Source organism: Chelonoidis abingdonii, chromosome 8, assembly GCF_003597395.2.
Source record: "Chelonoidis abingdonii isolate Lonesome George chromosome 8, CheloAbing_2.0, whole genome shotgun sequence".
Taxonomy (NCBI): Eukaryota; Metazoa; Chordata; order Testudines; family Testudinidae; genus Chelonoidis; species Chelonoidis abingdonii.
Window position 1 is genome coordinate 81,675,651 of NC_133776.1, and position 16,475 is coordinate 81,692,125.

General features: G+C 45.7%; 1 protein-coding gene across 2 annotated transcripts in view; it reads right to left on the reverse strand.

Annotated features, from left to right (window-relative positions):
- STARD8 (StAR related lipid transfer domain containing 8) overlaps positions 1-15,439 on the reverse strand; it is a 150,273-nt gene extending 134,834 nt beyond the window's left edge. Inside the window, exons 1-5 of one of the 2 annotated variants that reach the window (XM_075068759.1) lie at positions 14,814-15,439; positions 14,544-14,667; positions 14,156-14,376; positions 13,096-13,279; positions 10,942-11,531 (exon numbers count right to left, since the gene is read on the reverse strand). In XM_075068759.1, coding sequence (XP_074924860.1) covers positions 10,942-11,493 — 552 coding nt within the window. In that variant the 5' untranslated portion in view covers positions 11,494-11,531; positions 13,096-13,279; positions 14,156-14,376; positions 14,544-14,667; positions 14,814-15,439. The remainder of the gene's footprint in view (positions 1-10,941; positions 11,532-13,095; positions 13,280-14,155; positions 14,377-14,543; positions 14,668-14,813) is intronic. The other variant, XM_075068757.1, reaches the window with a different exon arrangement.
- Positions 15,440-16,475: the final 1,036 nt, after the last annotated feature.

Sequence of the window (16,475 nt, forward strand, 5' to 3'; positions counted from 1 at the left end):
CCCAAAACTTTCTGTTTCTCCCATACAGATTCTGACTTGCTTGAGTCAGGTGCTGTTAACGAAGCCAGGCGGCTCTCTACAGCACGCTTTCTCATGTGCTGTTCAACACAAGGGGGTTGTTGGAGACACGTGTGTGCCTCAGGGCACCACTATTTCTGCAAGTGGAAACCAAATTCTACAAAGAAAAGCATCTCTTGCTGGGAAAGTCACAAACATATAGACAATTACTTAACCTCTACATCAGCTCCTGTGGTAAAGAGAATTACTTTTCTATCTCAAGCTAGTTCACTTTAGATGCTAGCCTCTGGGACAGAGGATTTAATATTGAGAATCTTTCACAGTCAGAAGAGCTGAATAGGAAAAGTCCAGGGGACTTTGCCCCCAATTACAACCAAGTAACCTCATTTTTTTAAGGCTCACACAGATGGAACTAAACGAACAGCACAGCACTATGCTCTCACTCGCTATTTGTTTATAGCATTGGCAATTCCCAGGATATCTCCAGTTTCAAATGCTGAAAACATTCTCCCTTTACACTGAAATTTTCCACTCTAGAGCTCAAAGAGAGAACTTGTTTGGAAAGGCTGAGCAAAGTCTATTCCCCTTGTCTGAAGCATTCAAAGCTGTGAAAAAAATATCCAACCCCAAAACAAACTTTTTTAAAGCAAAAAAAAAAAATAAGAGTCTTTTTTCATGAAAAACACAGATTTTCTTAAATTAGCACAAATAACTAACAGGAAAAGAAAAAGCCTCAACTTTCTCAAGCTAAAACTTGCCAAGTGACTAGCCCTCATTGAGGCCTGGGGTGCTGGTCAGCTGGCTAAAACCCATCAAGAAACTGACTATTGGAGTTATTGGAGAAATCTGTCAAGTTTAGAGTAAAGACACTATCTATGAGGCTATGAAATAAATAATACTCATGCAACTATATAGGTTCATTCTTGCTCTATTTCACTGAGTTCTGTAAGACACAATCCTATAGCCAATAGTCAGGAAACCCACAGAGTTCAACAACAGGAGTTTTGCAGCAGTAAGGACTACAGATTCAGGCTTAAATGACCACAGTTTTTACTGTGCGGCATATAGGAAGACAAGGTGGTATCAATAGAGTTGTTATGTATTTAAATGAGTAATTGGCATGTCCAGCAATTAAAAGTTTATTTTGTTCTCTTTTTAGGAGTATTTTGCAATTCTAAAAAAAAACGAAGTAACCAAAAAAAATCCAGATTTTTGATTCTGAAAATACAGTCCCCTTAGTTTTAAACACCTTTTCTTCCCCAACCCTTGCAGAAAAAAACAAGGCAAGTAAATAGAGAACACTTTCGCTAAGATCATGAATTTTATATGTATTGCGCTGTATTAATTCCACTGTCCTGGATTTTCTGAGGGATGGCATAGATGCCACATGGCTCTGACTGCAGGCCTTCTGCAGAGACATGGTTCACCAGTTTCTGCTTCCACTGTACAACATACAGGGAGAGTGACGTGAGGGGTGAAAACAGCTTCACTGAACCATCTGGGAGCTGTAGAAAATAGACTGAATACAGTACATATCAATGGCCTGGCTTTTGGCTAGCAGCCACCCCCAACGGTCAAAGGAAGGTCCAGTCTTTATTTATATCATATATGCTAACATCTTCTATGCAGCCACAAGACAGTCATATGAAGCAGTGGAAAGTGTAACAGCTCTGGCCAGGTGAGACATTAAACTAAGCTCCCGGCTGACCAGTGATCTGGACAGTCATTAGGGAAGCTGTAGATCTGCGGGCACTTACTGGAAGAGTTAGCAGTAACTTTTGCACCCTCCTTTCAGTGTCTGAGCTAGCATCAGGCACAGAACAATTGCTTTGTCCCCCTGCAGCCCCCCATACAGTCACCACCCCCAGAATCTCATTTGTTGATGCCCCAGATTCCCCATCTCCCCCCAAATAATCCCAATATTTCAACTGACTGCAATAATCACTTTATACACACAGGGTGGGGAGGAGGGGCGATTACTTTTGATTTTAATTAATACTTTGTCCAACACAGCATGTCCAGCCAGCACTTGGTGCACGTCCAACTAGCAGACACCCCTCAAGAATGGCATCTGAGCCAACAAGAATCTCGGATAGACCTTTCACTTGCCCATCATGCCACAAAAGCAGCTCCCCATCAGTGAAGCACGGCAGCAAAAATATTCATCTAGTATATGGGTAATCAGACCCCAGCCTCCCCCAGCATGGAGACAATGTCCCCAAACCTTCCTGCGTTAACCTTTACACAAGCCGCCTTTAAATTACAGTGACTCAGTTCTTACAGGACTGCAGCAGGTGTAGCAGGGGCTCAGGGATCACCCTCACTTGCAAGCAATCTCCGCTTTCAACCAGATCAGCACAGGGCTGGCAAGGCAGAAGAAAGAGATGGAGATGGAAGACAGATACTGTCCGAGAGCAGGGGTGGGCACATCAGTGTGTATTCAGTGGCATATTGCTCTCCGACAGAGGGGCAAGAACCATATCTTTTTTTACAGGTCTCTATTTAGTCTTCCTGTGTTTTGGTAAGCCCCTAGCTCATATGGCTTAAACAGCCCCAACAGTACATGCCATACATACCAAAGGATCCATACAAAATAGCCACCAGTATTAACAACTTGTTTTTCTATTGCAACGTGCCCCTTTCAGCTAGGATCTCATAGTGCTCTGCAAACATCAGTGAAATGAAGCTTCACAGTCCTCACCCTTATGTGGCAGGGAAATGTTTTATTCAGTTTAAAGATGGGGAAACTGAGGAAGAGACATTAAAAATCTCAGTCTTCACAAACATCCACTAATTACAATGCCCTATTTTTGAGTGCCCAATTTAAGACATCCAAGGCTGCATTTACAGAAAGATGCAAAAATCAAGAGAAATTTTGAAGATTTAGCGGTGGCCAAAATTGCACATAAGTAAAGTGATCATATGTCCCACTTCTAGGAGAAGCCTGGATTTTCAAATGATGTCCTGGTGTCCCAAGAATGTCTTTCAGGATAGCTGAAAGTCTCAAATCAAAACTTTTTGTTTGAAGTAACTACACCTCTACCCCAATATAATGCGACCCGATATACCACGAATTCGGATATAATGCTGTAAAGCAGTGCTGTGAGGGGGGCGGGGCTGCACACTCCGGCAGATCAAAGCAAGTTCAATATAACGCGGTTTCACCTATAATGTGGTAAGATTTTTTGGCTCCCGAGGACAGCATTATATCGGGGGAGAGGTGTACCAAATGTTTGTTCCAGACACATTGCTATACCATGTAGAATTAGCTCTGTGTTTAGCAAGGACAAACAGTCAAGCGAAATAAGCATGAAGGGTGATGGACAGTGTCAAGTGAGCAAAGACAGTCCCACAGCTGTTCTTTTGCTCAGAGTGAATGTTAATGCCAACTTGTTCAACATTTTATGATAAGCTCACTGAAAATACTAAGTTACTAGGGAAAAAATCCTCCACTCTTGAGAAATATGCATGTGTCACTGTCGAGCCAGAAGCTGACAGCAATGACACCCACACGTTATAGAAAAAAGTGTACTTTGTATTTTGAATGACTATTTTCTGACCCCAAAAATTTTTGCCACAAGAATTTCCCACTTTTGATCTTGGAAATATGGTAATTTAATACTAAGTCAATGGCAGAGTTGAGACTCGAGCAGAGGTCTCTGACTCCCAGCCCCATCTCTAATACCTGGGCAATACCCTGCTCAAAATGAATGCTTTTTCGGTATTTATAGCCCATAAGAATGTTCAGAATCCAATCAGCTCATTCCATAACCCTTCACACACCTTGTGGTAATAGGCTTTCCTATGGGACAGAAGAGAACTTCATTTCTTTAAAGTTTCTAACTAAAAATAAATACATAAAGGCTTTTGTGGGTGCTTAACAACTGTTAACTCAGCAATCTGTCCTGGTTTCTTTTCACGTCAAAGCAACTTTGTATTCTCAGCCCAAATGAATTACAGCTTCTTATGTGCCCCTCACAGCTCTTTCAGTCTTCTCCAAATGACTTACTGAAGACTCAAGTCTGGACAGAAAGACAGGCCAGGCAGTGACCAAAAAGCCAAACTGAAACAATCATAAAAGAGTTTATGTTGGGCAACTGTACCTCCTTCCTCTTAGTCCAATTCCATTTGTCGAGTTTCATGCATTTGGGGAAATCACAGGGATCAGCAAACTCGCAGTACAATGGATGAGCCTGACCCTGGGAAAACCACCTTTGTGACCACGGTATTTCCCCTGCCAGGTAATAGGCAGGCAGTATTACCAAGTAATTAAAGGAGGACACCTGAGTTCAGGACTCTTGAGTTCTACTCCCAGCTCTACCACTGATTCACTATGTGACCTTGATCAAGCCACTTGACCTCTGCATGCGCCTGTTTGTCCACATTTGAAAGTGACTTGGCATTTAAACTCCTTCATGACGGATGACAGATCTCAAAGTTGCTTGGGTTTAGACTTTTTTTTTTAAGCATTACAAAATTCAGTTTTTGTTGACCGGTCTTTTTCTGAAGGAAAACTAGGTAGGTTTGTAATGACAGATAAGGATGTGAATCCTAACGGATAGAGAAGGCAGGTGGATTTTACTTCTGTTGAGACTGCTTAACACACTTTGGTGTGAGTTTGTTTTCTTGAAACCTCTTTAACTGGAACACCTGACAAACAGTTGGAAGAAAGCCTCTCTTTGTTAAAGACTCAATTCCCACACCTATCAGTAGAGACCTGTGGCAACTCCCTGTCTGCATACAAACGAGACCTTCAGCAAAATCAGGAAGACAAAACTGAACATGCTAAAAATTAATAAGCCAACACTTTAAAAAAACCTGAAAAACAAATACAGAACACACACAGTTTATGCAGCAGAAAGCAGCAAAACAGGGCAATAGGGTATAGACAGGTAATTTTTTTTTCACCTGCTTGCCTTAAAAACAGGGATAATACAACTTGCATAGGAGTGTGTTGAGAGGATTAGTTAAAGTTTATCAGGTGCTAGGAAATCCTTAGCAGAGCAGCGCCACAGAAGGGCAAAGAATTATTAGAATCTTTTATTATTAGCAATAGTCGCATATCTCACATGGCAAACATATAGAGAAAGTCCTGCGCTATTTACAGCCCAATGACAGACCCAATCCTAGGGCACAGCGTAACTCTGTGCTGCAATCTGCACCTCTAGAATGACCGTCCCAAACGCCAAGGCTTTAAATAAAAGCTCAGCTCCAGAGAGTACACTTAATAAAGGTACAAACTCCCTTTGAGTCCATTCCAATTTGCTATTGGATCTTCTCTTGCTTAGCTCTGCTGCTCCAGCTGCTTCTCCGGAGCTTTGACCAAGCAGAAAAAAACAGGAGAGTGCTGGGAAACTCAAATCACGCCAGCAAAACCTGGAGATCTGGTAGGGTTGGCTGAGAATGATGCAGGTAGGGTTAAAGTATCATAAAGGGCCATAAACACAGGAAACACCCGCATAGTACACAGAATCCTGCTAGTCAACTACAAGATGGCACGTCCCTGCTAGCACTTGGCCACATGCCTCTGATGGCCAAAGCATTCTCATTCGCTACAAAATACACAGGGAACAGAGACACATTTGACTTTCCAGCTTTCATGAGCAAAACATTATCAACCTACTTGAACATTTTAACACCTAGTTCTAATGTCCTGGGAAGATCCCAGCCATGTCCCTGAGGAGGATTTTGAATTAACTAACAGAGAGCAGTCTGGATCCAGAGAATCCATGTCAGCTCTTCTGAGCTCACTATAGGCTAGGCCAGGACTTTGGGAGTTTAATCTGTGCAACATGAATACCCACACAAACAATAAACCACATAATCACTATCCATAAAAAGAACAGGAGTACTTGTGTCACCCTAGAGACTAACAAATTTATTTCAGCATAAACTTTCATAGGCTACAGCTCACTTCTTCGGATGCATAGAATGGAAAACACAGACAGGAGATATTTATACACACAGAGAACATGAAAAGGTGGAAGTACCCATACCAACAGGAAGAGTCCAATCAATTGAGATGAGCTATCATCAGCAGGAGAAAAAAAACCTTTGAAGTGATAATTGAGATGACCCATAGAAGGTGTGCGGAGAACTTAACATAGGGAAATAGATTCAATTAGTGTAATGATCCAACCATTCCCAGTCTCTGTTTAAACCTAAGTTAATTGTATCTAATCACTATCCTATCTCAATGCTTGAAAACGTGAGGAGCTTTTGGTCATATGGAATGGAATAGTAATTAATAAATAATATAGCAAGAGCAACACAGGACTGGGGTAGCAGAGGACTGCAGGTCACAAGTGAGGTGCTCCAGCAAAATTGCATGAAGTGCTAGGTCCAGGACATAGCAGGCACCTGCCGGTCAGGACTGAGGTGTAGCATCCTAGCAGCAGAGACATCAAGCTTTTATGGCGCCTGCTCACAGCTCTGCTTTTCTTGCCATCATTGCTAGCAGCCTCTTGTTTTCAAGGACATCCCAAAAGGCTTCTGAAATGAGCTCACATAATTCATAGCTTCCCTCAGCAGTCTGGCCTATTCATGAGATATCCAGTCATTGCCACAGATGTTTATAAGAATGATGCAAGCTTCTAGGTGAGGGGAGGCCTGCAGGAACAAATCAGGCAGAATCCAGCTCTGGTGTAAGTGGACCCAACTCCACTGATGTCAATAGTTACACTAGAGCTGAATTTGAGCCATTTGCATTGCTGCTCACACCCTCTGGAAATAGAAGAAAAATCTGCAGGAGCTGAAAAGAATCTGATTTCTGTAAATTTACAGAAAATTCTTTAGCCGTCCTCCACTCCCCAAAATCAGGTCCTTTCCACATGACACGGGAGTATTTAGTTACTAAAGGGTATGCTGACAGGAAGGCCACTGGGCACTATCTGATGGGAGCTTGCTGCCACTCGGTGGCTCTATTTAGAAATGCAATGACTTGCAGATACCCTGGAAAAGAGCTAGGCTGCCTTTGTCCATGCAACCTCCCTAGTCTCAAGTAAATCAAGAAGTAAAGTTAGAGGAAGGGTAAATGGACCCCACAAAATTACATTTTACTTTGAGAGAGGAACCTGATTTTTCTGAGACTGAAATAGCAATGTTGCTCCAAACCCAGAACAATGCTGGGTTATATGGGGTCTTTATTTGCTTTGCCTTGCCTTCCTCCAAGCACTCAAAAGGATTCTAATAAAAATTAGATTTAAAAAACACCTCGTTTCTGGGTTTCAAATTCACCAGCAAATTTCATCCAAAACCAAATTTTCAAAATCAAGTTATAAATCTCTTGACAAAAAAAAAAATCCTTTCCCACTTTTAAATAATAAAAGCACCCCCAGGCTGGTAAATGAAAGCCCAGCTGCCACGAATGAGAGAATTTCTGCTCCCCATAACACACTCGCCTGGTTCCTACTCCTCACAGGGTGCCTCTTCCCCAGGAATCTCCCACAGAGAGGGCAGGATGCCAGGCCACATTGGTTACTTTGCTGATTGCAAGCCTGCATTGTCTCCATTACTGCAAAGAATTCAGAAGCCCTGACAAAGAAAATATGCAGCAACCACATCCCAGCTTTCTTGGCTGCCTTTGTTTCCTTAAAGAGGGTCTGAACTGTGGGGAGAGGGAGGTTTTAAATGAGCGTGCTGTATAAGTGACTGCACCATCTGTTTATGATCCCCAGACAGTAACACAATATGAAGGTTCCAGGCTTGAAGGGAACTACAACATAAGGGAAATTCAGCAGTTCCTGCTGAGATCTGAACTTCGGTTTCCGCATGCCTCTTGCAGAAGTTGATGGCACCAACACAATCCCCTGCTCAGCCTTAGGTGGGAGTGGTAGCATCAGTTACCACAGGAAAAACAGAACTTCAGACTCAGGACTGGGCAAATAAAGTGATTTCCAGTTCTTATGAAGGAGGGAGACAAAAAGCAGTAAGACAGTGAGGATCTGAATGCCCTCCCCTTTCTACCTGCTGCTGCCCTCTCCTGTTCTCATCTCTGGTAGCAACAGGCCATAGGGTCATAAGCTTTCTAGGGCAGGGACTGACACTTATTATATATTTGTACAGCACCTAGCACAATAGGGCACAACTACAATATAAATCATAGAAGGTAGCAACTTTGGGCTGTTTAAGGGAGCTGAAAATACCAGTTGAAGCCATTTGCTCTAGGTAAATGCAGAGAGGGAAAAGTTTAACTAGAGAACAGCTGGAAGCAATGCACACAGTGATGAAGGATATGTAATACATTATTAACAGGACTTTTTTTGCTTTCACTCCACCCATACTGCATGGTTAACTGCCTCTTTCACATTCTCTTCCCACTCACCCTTACCACACTCTTTGCTGTTTCCTCCCCCTGTTCTGTTCCTCCCCCCTATTTACACACTGTCAAACTGTAAGCCCTTTGAGGCAGAGGCCTTATCATCAGAGTGTCTGCAAAGGGTCTCACATGCCACTAAGGCCACAAACAACGGTGACCTGCATGTGAAAAAATAGTGAATCCAACCACTACAAGTTGGAGGCTCACATGTGAGTCTAATGCTGTTCCTTGGAGATGGTGCTTAATCCATAGCCGATACATTTCTTCAGCATAGAGATACCTTGGGCCATCAGTTGACGCCAACTCTTTGCACCATATAGATGAAAGCTCAGCAGTTGTGCAGTACACAGAGCATTCAAGAGTGCTGAGAAATCTCCACATGTGGAGAAGTTGGCTCCTGTTCCTGAGACTGTGAAACACATATATTACAACAACAAGAAAATGCTTGTCCTGGGAGCCCCAGCCTTCTCGCTCCAGACTCTCTGCTCAAAGGCATAACAGGGCTTCAGAGAGCCACAGGACATGCTTCATGGGGCAGAGCAAAAGGGGCTGGCTATCCTGCAGGTGAATCAGATCAGGGAGCTCCTGGCTTCTTATCAGCCTTTCCCAGCCATATCAGACACAGTAAATTACCCCCTCCAGTTAGCTCATCTAAACAAACTACCACGGTAATAAGCAACAAGAGTCAGGGAACTTTACACAACGGGACTAGAACCTAGATCTGCCAGCTTCTAACCTCTTGCTCTATCCTGCAAACACAGGGTAACCAGATGTCCCGATTTCATAGGGACAGTCACGCTAGTTGGGGCTTTGTTTCATGTAGTGTCCTATTAACCCTCACCCTCTCCCCATTTTTCACACTTTCTATCTGGTCACCCTGAGTATGCCTGACTTTGCAGTCCTTTGGTAACCACTTGTTCTTCCTGAGTTCAATCCAAATTATTGTATGACATAAGTGGTGGCAGGTGTCAAACAGAAATCTGTTTTCTTCAGGCTGCCTAGTCAATCCAACTCTGGCTTACAAAAAGTCTACCACATCTTTTGTAAACAGAAAAAAAATAGGGTCACTCTGATCACTAGGTGCTCAGATTCCACAGAGGTGGGCACGGGAAAGGCAGAAAGTAGTAGAGACAGACAGTTCTCCAGACTAGAACACAGGAATACACCTGATCATTCAACTCAATGTAATAAACAGGGAAAAGGTTAGGCAAAGGGAACAATGGTCATTCTAAGACCCTTACCATTGACTGACTTGGCACCAGTTTTATTATGCTATTACATACCCATGCTGGAGCAGAAATGCCTCTTCCCCACAGCAACCCCCAAAGTGGAACAAGTGTAAGCACGAGATTAGGATAAAGGGGAGAACTGTAGTGGAGCAGCTGGCTCTGCAGTGAAAGAACAGGCCTAAAGTCAGCAACAAGTTCTGTTCCACGGGGTTTTAGTTATAATAAAACAAAAAAAGGTTTTGCATTCCCAGGAAACACCAGACCGGGGTATAGCCCAACCCTGTAACAGCTGGGCACGGGGCTCCCTTCCCATTATTTAGGAGTTGTTTTTTTAATACGGTTTCCTACAAACTCTCCAAGAGCCTGACAGGGCATTCAGTCCCCAGATCTGCCTCATTATTCCACCCTGTACACCTCTGTGAAGTCTAAGCAGGGAGTTAAGTCCCTGCATGCTGTAGGGCCTCTGTATAGCAATACAAGAATAGTCAAGGGCATAAAGCAAGGATTGGCAACCTTTGGCATGTGCCCCCCAGGATAAGCACACTGGCAGGCCGGGCCCATTTGTTTACCCGTCACGTCTGCAGGTTCGGCCAATCGCGGTTCCCACTGGCTGCGGTTTGCTACTCCAAGCCAATGGGGGCTGCGGGAAGCAGCGCGAGATGAGGGATGTGCTGGCCATCGTTTCCCACAGCCCCATTGGCCTGGAGTAGCGAACCGCAGCCAGCATAAGCCGCGATCGGCCAAACCTGCAGACATGGCAGGTAAACAAACCGGCCTGGCCCACCAGGGTGCTTACCCTGGCAGGCTGTGGGCCAAAAAGTTTACTGATTCCTGATATAAAGTCTCAATTCCATAGGCAGAGGTTGAGCTGTGCACAGGATACGGCTCCAGGCCCCAGCACGCCAAGCACGTGCTTGGGGCGGCAAGCCGCGGGGGGCGCTTTGCTGGCGACGCGAGGGCAGCAGGCAGGTTGCCTCTGGCGGTTTGCCTGTGGAGGGTCCACTGGTCCCACGGCTTCAGTAGGACCAGCGGACCCTACACAGGCAAACCGCCGGAGGCAGCCTGCCATTCTTGGGGCAGCAAAATCCCTAGAGTCGCCCCTGGCTGTGCAGCTTCATAGGCCTGAAACTAAGAAATCCAGAATAGACAAAGATATTCAAAAGTGGCTAGTGATTTTGGATGCCCCTCCTGAGACATGTTAGAGGGGCTTGATTTCAGAAAGTGCTGAACACTTCTCTCTGAAAACCCGGTGCCCTTTCAAGCATCTCAAGGTGAGCACCAATGACGGAGGCACCCTAAATCACCAGTCACTTTTGAATGTCTTAGCCCTCTTTTGAGAATATGCCCCAAACATGGTAACAAGTAAGATGAACTCACCACACAGCAGGGCCCTGTCTCCACTTCATCGAGGTCTGGGTGGTTACGAGAATGTATGCACTTTTCAGCTCCATTGCTCTCACATGGCAGAATGCATTGGTCTCTCTTCATTTCTGATCTGTGGTGTTCAGCCTGCCAGGATGGATCATCTCTTCCCTCCCATTCACCTTCAGGTCTGCATTTCAGTTGAGCAGGGCCATTAAAGATGAATATGTTAGCATTGCTGGGAAGTTCATTCCCAATAACAATGCTCCCTCTGCACCAGACGCAATCCTCAGTGAAGATGATAGCGCTCAGACGATGCTTCAAGACTCTAATGGGTTTGATTTTTATTGTTCGTTCAGGGAAAAGTTCTTCTGAGGCAGGTGGACACTCATCTGCTATTAATGCATAGTTAAGCTCTACTTCGGGACTAGATGCATTGCACCTCGCGCAGAAAATGCCATAGACACCTTCTTCATCTCGAACTACAGGGTCAAAACTTGGGACCTTATCATTCTGGCCAGGGGTAAAAGGCAGCTTCATCCTGTGCTTAGCATTCTTCGGATCCATGGCCCATGAATGGAGACTACCACTTGATTAAAGGGGCACTAGCAAGATGAAAAACAGATATTTAGCCATCATTCTTCTCTGTGTTACCGAAAAACACCTGGCAATGCTTCTTTAGATCTGTTTGCTTTACTGTGCTGCTTGCTCCTTATTTCCATTTTACTCAGCTTGGACAGGGACACTACATTATCTAGGTACTGTGGAGTGCGGTCCACTCAACTGAGACTCAGAGTTCTATTTCTGGCTCCACCACTAGTCTGCTGGTGACCTTGAGCAGGTCACTTCACTGCTCTGTGCCTCAGCTTCCCCTGTCTGTAAAATAAGGACAACGGTACAGATGTCCTTTGCAAAGGGCCGTGAGCGCTACAGATGAAAAGTGCTACAGAGGTAGGTATTATACGCTCCCCTTATTGTACTAGTAGAGCACCTCACAACATATATTATATTTATTAAACACCCTGTGAGGTAGGGCAGTCCCATTATTCTCATTTTACAACTGGGGAACTAAGGCACAAACAGGTTAAGGCCACTCAGGAACTCTGGAAAGTAACAGAAACTTGTACCCACGTCCAAGACTAGCACCTAATCACTGGACCTTCCTTCCTGGCCCGTCTGTTCAGCTAGTTTTACCTTCTGGTTTTCTCAATGCTCCTGGTGCTTGTACTGTAAACACTGCATGGGAAGGTTTAAATCCAGAACAAGTCTCTTTTCACTTATATATTTTTTTAAAAGCATGAAAAATACATCATCAGTATCAAAACAGCCAAATCCACAAAATCTAAAATAGTTGGTAAGAATCACTTTTATGGAAGTTCTCACATCCTTATTTCAAACCTTGCAGAGACTCTTGCTTGGGCAATTAGCCTTCAATCTATAAGTAAGTGCAGATGGGCTGTCCCTGGGTTCTGTGCAGAGCCCCACTGACTTCAGTAGAATTCCACACAGGCATAAGCGTTCACCTGCACATATCCAGTTCCAAGTCTGCCGACATAAGCCCCAATTCAAGAAATACTTTTGCCCACAAGCAACTTTACTCACAGGAGTAACCCTTGCTCTCTTTCCAGAATGGAAAATTAGTTACAAAGTAAGGACATGTGCCTGCAAATACACTTTGCCTCTTGAAAACCAAGCAGTAGGTGCTTCACAAAGTATTTAAATATGAAAACAAAAATACAGCTTATAAGAATTCTTAAATAGAGAAACAAAGCATCAACAACCTATATCACCATTCCCTCCATTGCAAAGTACACATCACCAACCAATCAAATTCAAGTTTATTGCTTCTTTTTGAATTTAAGAATTCTGTGAATAGTGGTTTTTGGTTGTTTCGGTTTTAGATCTACCATGTAAAGCACAGGTGGCCTGGCTTTCCAAGCTGGGGAGCTCTAGTGCTTTAAGAAAGGTGCTCTTGTATGTACTGAAACAAAAAATGAGTAGTAATAAATATGATTGTATAGCGTTCTCTGTACATTATTTCCTATCAATTTGAGATTGTCTCCTATAGATGAGATAAAGGTCATTTCTTTATGGTCACAATGCACATGTTCCCCTCTACTTGTGTTTAACATTGTACATGTCTTACTTAAAATACAGAATTCCTCCCACCTTAGAGAAAGTCAGCATTTCAAAGCATGTTCTGTGCACTAGCAAGGTGAGGAAGCTCAGGGAGTAAAAGGGTGTCGGAGTGGTCCTGTTGAGGCATGTTCCACCTGGATGCTGTCAAATGCTCTCTTTCATTCCATCAGAAACAGACAAACACACACAAAACCCAGAATATGGTATCTCAGGTCTGTAACACACACACACACACACACACACACACACACAAAGAGGCAAGTTAACTTAAAATAGGTACTAATTGCCTCCCTAGCTTGCATTGTTAGCAGAGATACCTAAGGGTCTGAATGAGTCACAGAGATCAAACTCCATCTCCAGCGGGGTCCTGTGTCAAGTATGAAGCACCACGCAGGGGAAACTTGCCCATCTTTTGCCCATCTTGCATCTCTCTTGCAGACAGAGGATTTCAATCTCCAGGGCTTTTATCCACACAGAGCTCCCTTCCACCGCTCCAAAATACAATCCCACACAAACATCAGATTGAGCCAAAACAGAAGGCTTGGGAATTCCATGGGTGTGTAGCAGTGCCAGAAGTATCAACGATTTAACAACCTCCTACTATTTATTTTGCTGCATGACTCAAGAACTATCAAGTTATATTTATCTCTCTATCTACTACTACATACGCTGTCTCAAAGCTCAGGGAAATTGGCTGAGTTTGTAATAATGAAACTATACTTTCCATACGGGTATATGCATTTTTTTAAAGATTTTTATTCTCTCCAGGATTTTGTCAGTTTTCCCTTTATTTCTCATCCTCGAATGCCCCATGTCATGTTCACACACACTCCAGCGAAGTAAAGTTGAACACAGTTCTCTCTAGACCCTGTCTGTGATGCTGCTGGACTAGCCAGAGGGAACTGCTAGAAAGCATTGTCTGTTTTATATCTGTGGAGTGAAATCATGCACTTACTAACTCCCCACCACATCATTCCCCCTCCTGTGCTTCAACTCTCTGCTTCATGCTTTGCTCAGACACATGCTGCCTGATGACAAGACTGCATGTGGCCCGTATTCTGCTGAATCCAGCTTACCGATTCCTACTCACCTTACTGGTCCAGTGGAACAACTCCACCCATAGCCATCCTCCAGCAGGATAATGCTTCCTAAAGTGAGCACCCCAGCTGAGAGAGACCAGGGACACAGCATTACACCCAGCAGGAAGGGGCAGAGCCTTTGTCCCAAGGAGAATACAGACAGCATAAGGATTTAGCAGTCCTCCTGCTGTTGACTTCAACCTCCTGCTGTTGCTGTCATTTCCTCAGACACCTATGAAGAAAGGCAAAGGTCGATGAGATTCTGCAGTTTTAATTCAGCTTTATCTGCAGACTTATCACAACCTCCTTCCTCCCAGAATTCCCCCAGATGGGGATTTTGAGTCTTCTGGGCAGCTGTTTTTTCATTATTAATTTTTGGCTCCCCTGCCAGGGACATACCAATCCCTTGGCGAGAGACCCAGGCTGAAGAGAAAGGCTTCTGAGAAAAAGGGGAATCTGAAATCAGGCGTTAACTGGAAAGAGGTTAGTGATTAACACCAGAGCTGCATCCAGGAATTTCATCCTTTGAAGAAAAAAAGTTTCCTTTTAAACAACACTCCCACTGCACTTCCCAAAAAAAGCCAGGGGATAACCCCAGTATCCAGGCTGCAACATACCCTCTGACATTCATGGCTGCATGTAGCCTGCTGAGGGCAAAATGGTTCTCACCTTTGCCTGCCCAGTAACTGGGCTGCCACCCTCTAACTATTGGCAGTGGAAACTGCTCTGGGGCACCTGGAACACAGAAATGTAGGTAAGAGAGACGCTGCTGAACTAGAAACGCAAGTCTGCCCGCCAGGTTAGGAGAGTTCACAGTTTCAGGCCCAGGCCCCATTCCCTATAAGGGGCTCAGACAAGAAGCCTGCATTCCTCCGGGTCTGAACTGATTCTGAATTGCCCTCACTGTGCTTGACGAGGAGATCCGCACTGCCACACCCTCCAGGAAAACGTGAACACTTCAACTCCCTTCCTCTGCAGCCAAGAGGGGGCATTATCTCAAGGGGTGAGCAAGAGACTTCCAGCCTTTTCTTTTTCCTCTGCCCTCCCTCCCCCAACACCGATAAGTTCTCCAAGCAGATGCTAACAAACAAAGCGCCCCCCCACTCCGTGAAATACAACGTGCAGCGGGTGGAGCTTCCCAGTGACAGACAGCTGGAGTCTAGAGTGACCAGATGTCCCAATTTTATAGGGACAATCCGGATAGTTGGGGCTTTGTCTTATATAGGCACCTATTACCCCCCCCCCACTCCCTGTCCCCATTTTTCACACCTGCGGTCTGGTCACCCTAGCTGGATTCAGAGAGGAGGGCAAGCCCCTGCCCCTGGGTCGCTCCCCTTCTGCTCAGAGTCCCCGGAGGAGCCAACCTTGCGCCCTCTGCAAGAGCAGCGGCTATCGGCTGCCGCGACCGGGTTCCTCCCGCCCCCTAGCCGGGACTCCCGGCAGAGCCCGCCCTGGACACTTACCACCAGCCCCTGCGCTGCTGCCCGGAGCGGAGGCTGGAGCTGGCAGGTAACCACTGGGGGATGCTGGGCCACGCGGCGCCTTCTCACCCCCGTCCCCGGCCCGGTCATTGGCTCCTGGCTGCATCCGCGCCCCGCGCTGCTCTCAGGCAGGGGCTTCCCCAGCTCAGCTGCCAGCCGCTGGAGCAGCCGCCCTGCCATGACATCACCCTTCCCAGCTGCCACACGCCTACCTGGGGGAAGCCGTACACCGGGGGGAAGAGGGGAGCTTAACCCTTTCCTGCCCCGCCCGGGGAGGAGGGCTACTGGGGCCGGCCAGGCGCAGGGCTGGCGGACTGGGCTCGCAATGGCTCCGCTTTGCCACTGAGTCGCTCAGGAACTTTGGGCAAGTGACGCAGCCGCCTCAGCTTGCCCGTCCGTGAAAGGGGACTGCTGCTGGCATGCCGCGCGCAGAAGGGACAGCTCGGGGCAGGGCTGGGCCTTGCTGCTCCCGGCTCTCATGGAGGCGAGCCACTTCCTAGTACAAAAAGCTTCAGCCGGGCAGCTCCCAGTGGTCTGGGTTAGTCCATGTTGCTAGGTGGATATGTTGATCCTAAATCCCAGCCCCAGCTGCTGGAAGGGGTGGAATGTGGCTACGGGGAAAATCTAGGTGTAGCTTTCCTCCTGGCCCCTGCTACCCAAACCATGCCTGGTGACTTCCCATCTTATCACAAGATGCCTCCAGGCTCAAGAGGCAGAAGTCTTACCAGGACAGCAAGTCTGCCAGGTGAAAAGTCCCATTGGGACCTAGTGGAGCTGCAGAACACTCCCCAGTCCTGCACCCCAGAGTGAGGGAACAGGATCCAGCACTGCACTTAGATCTGGCTTCAGG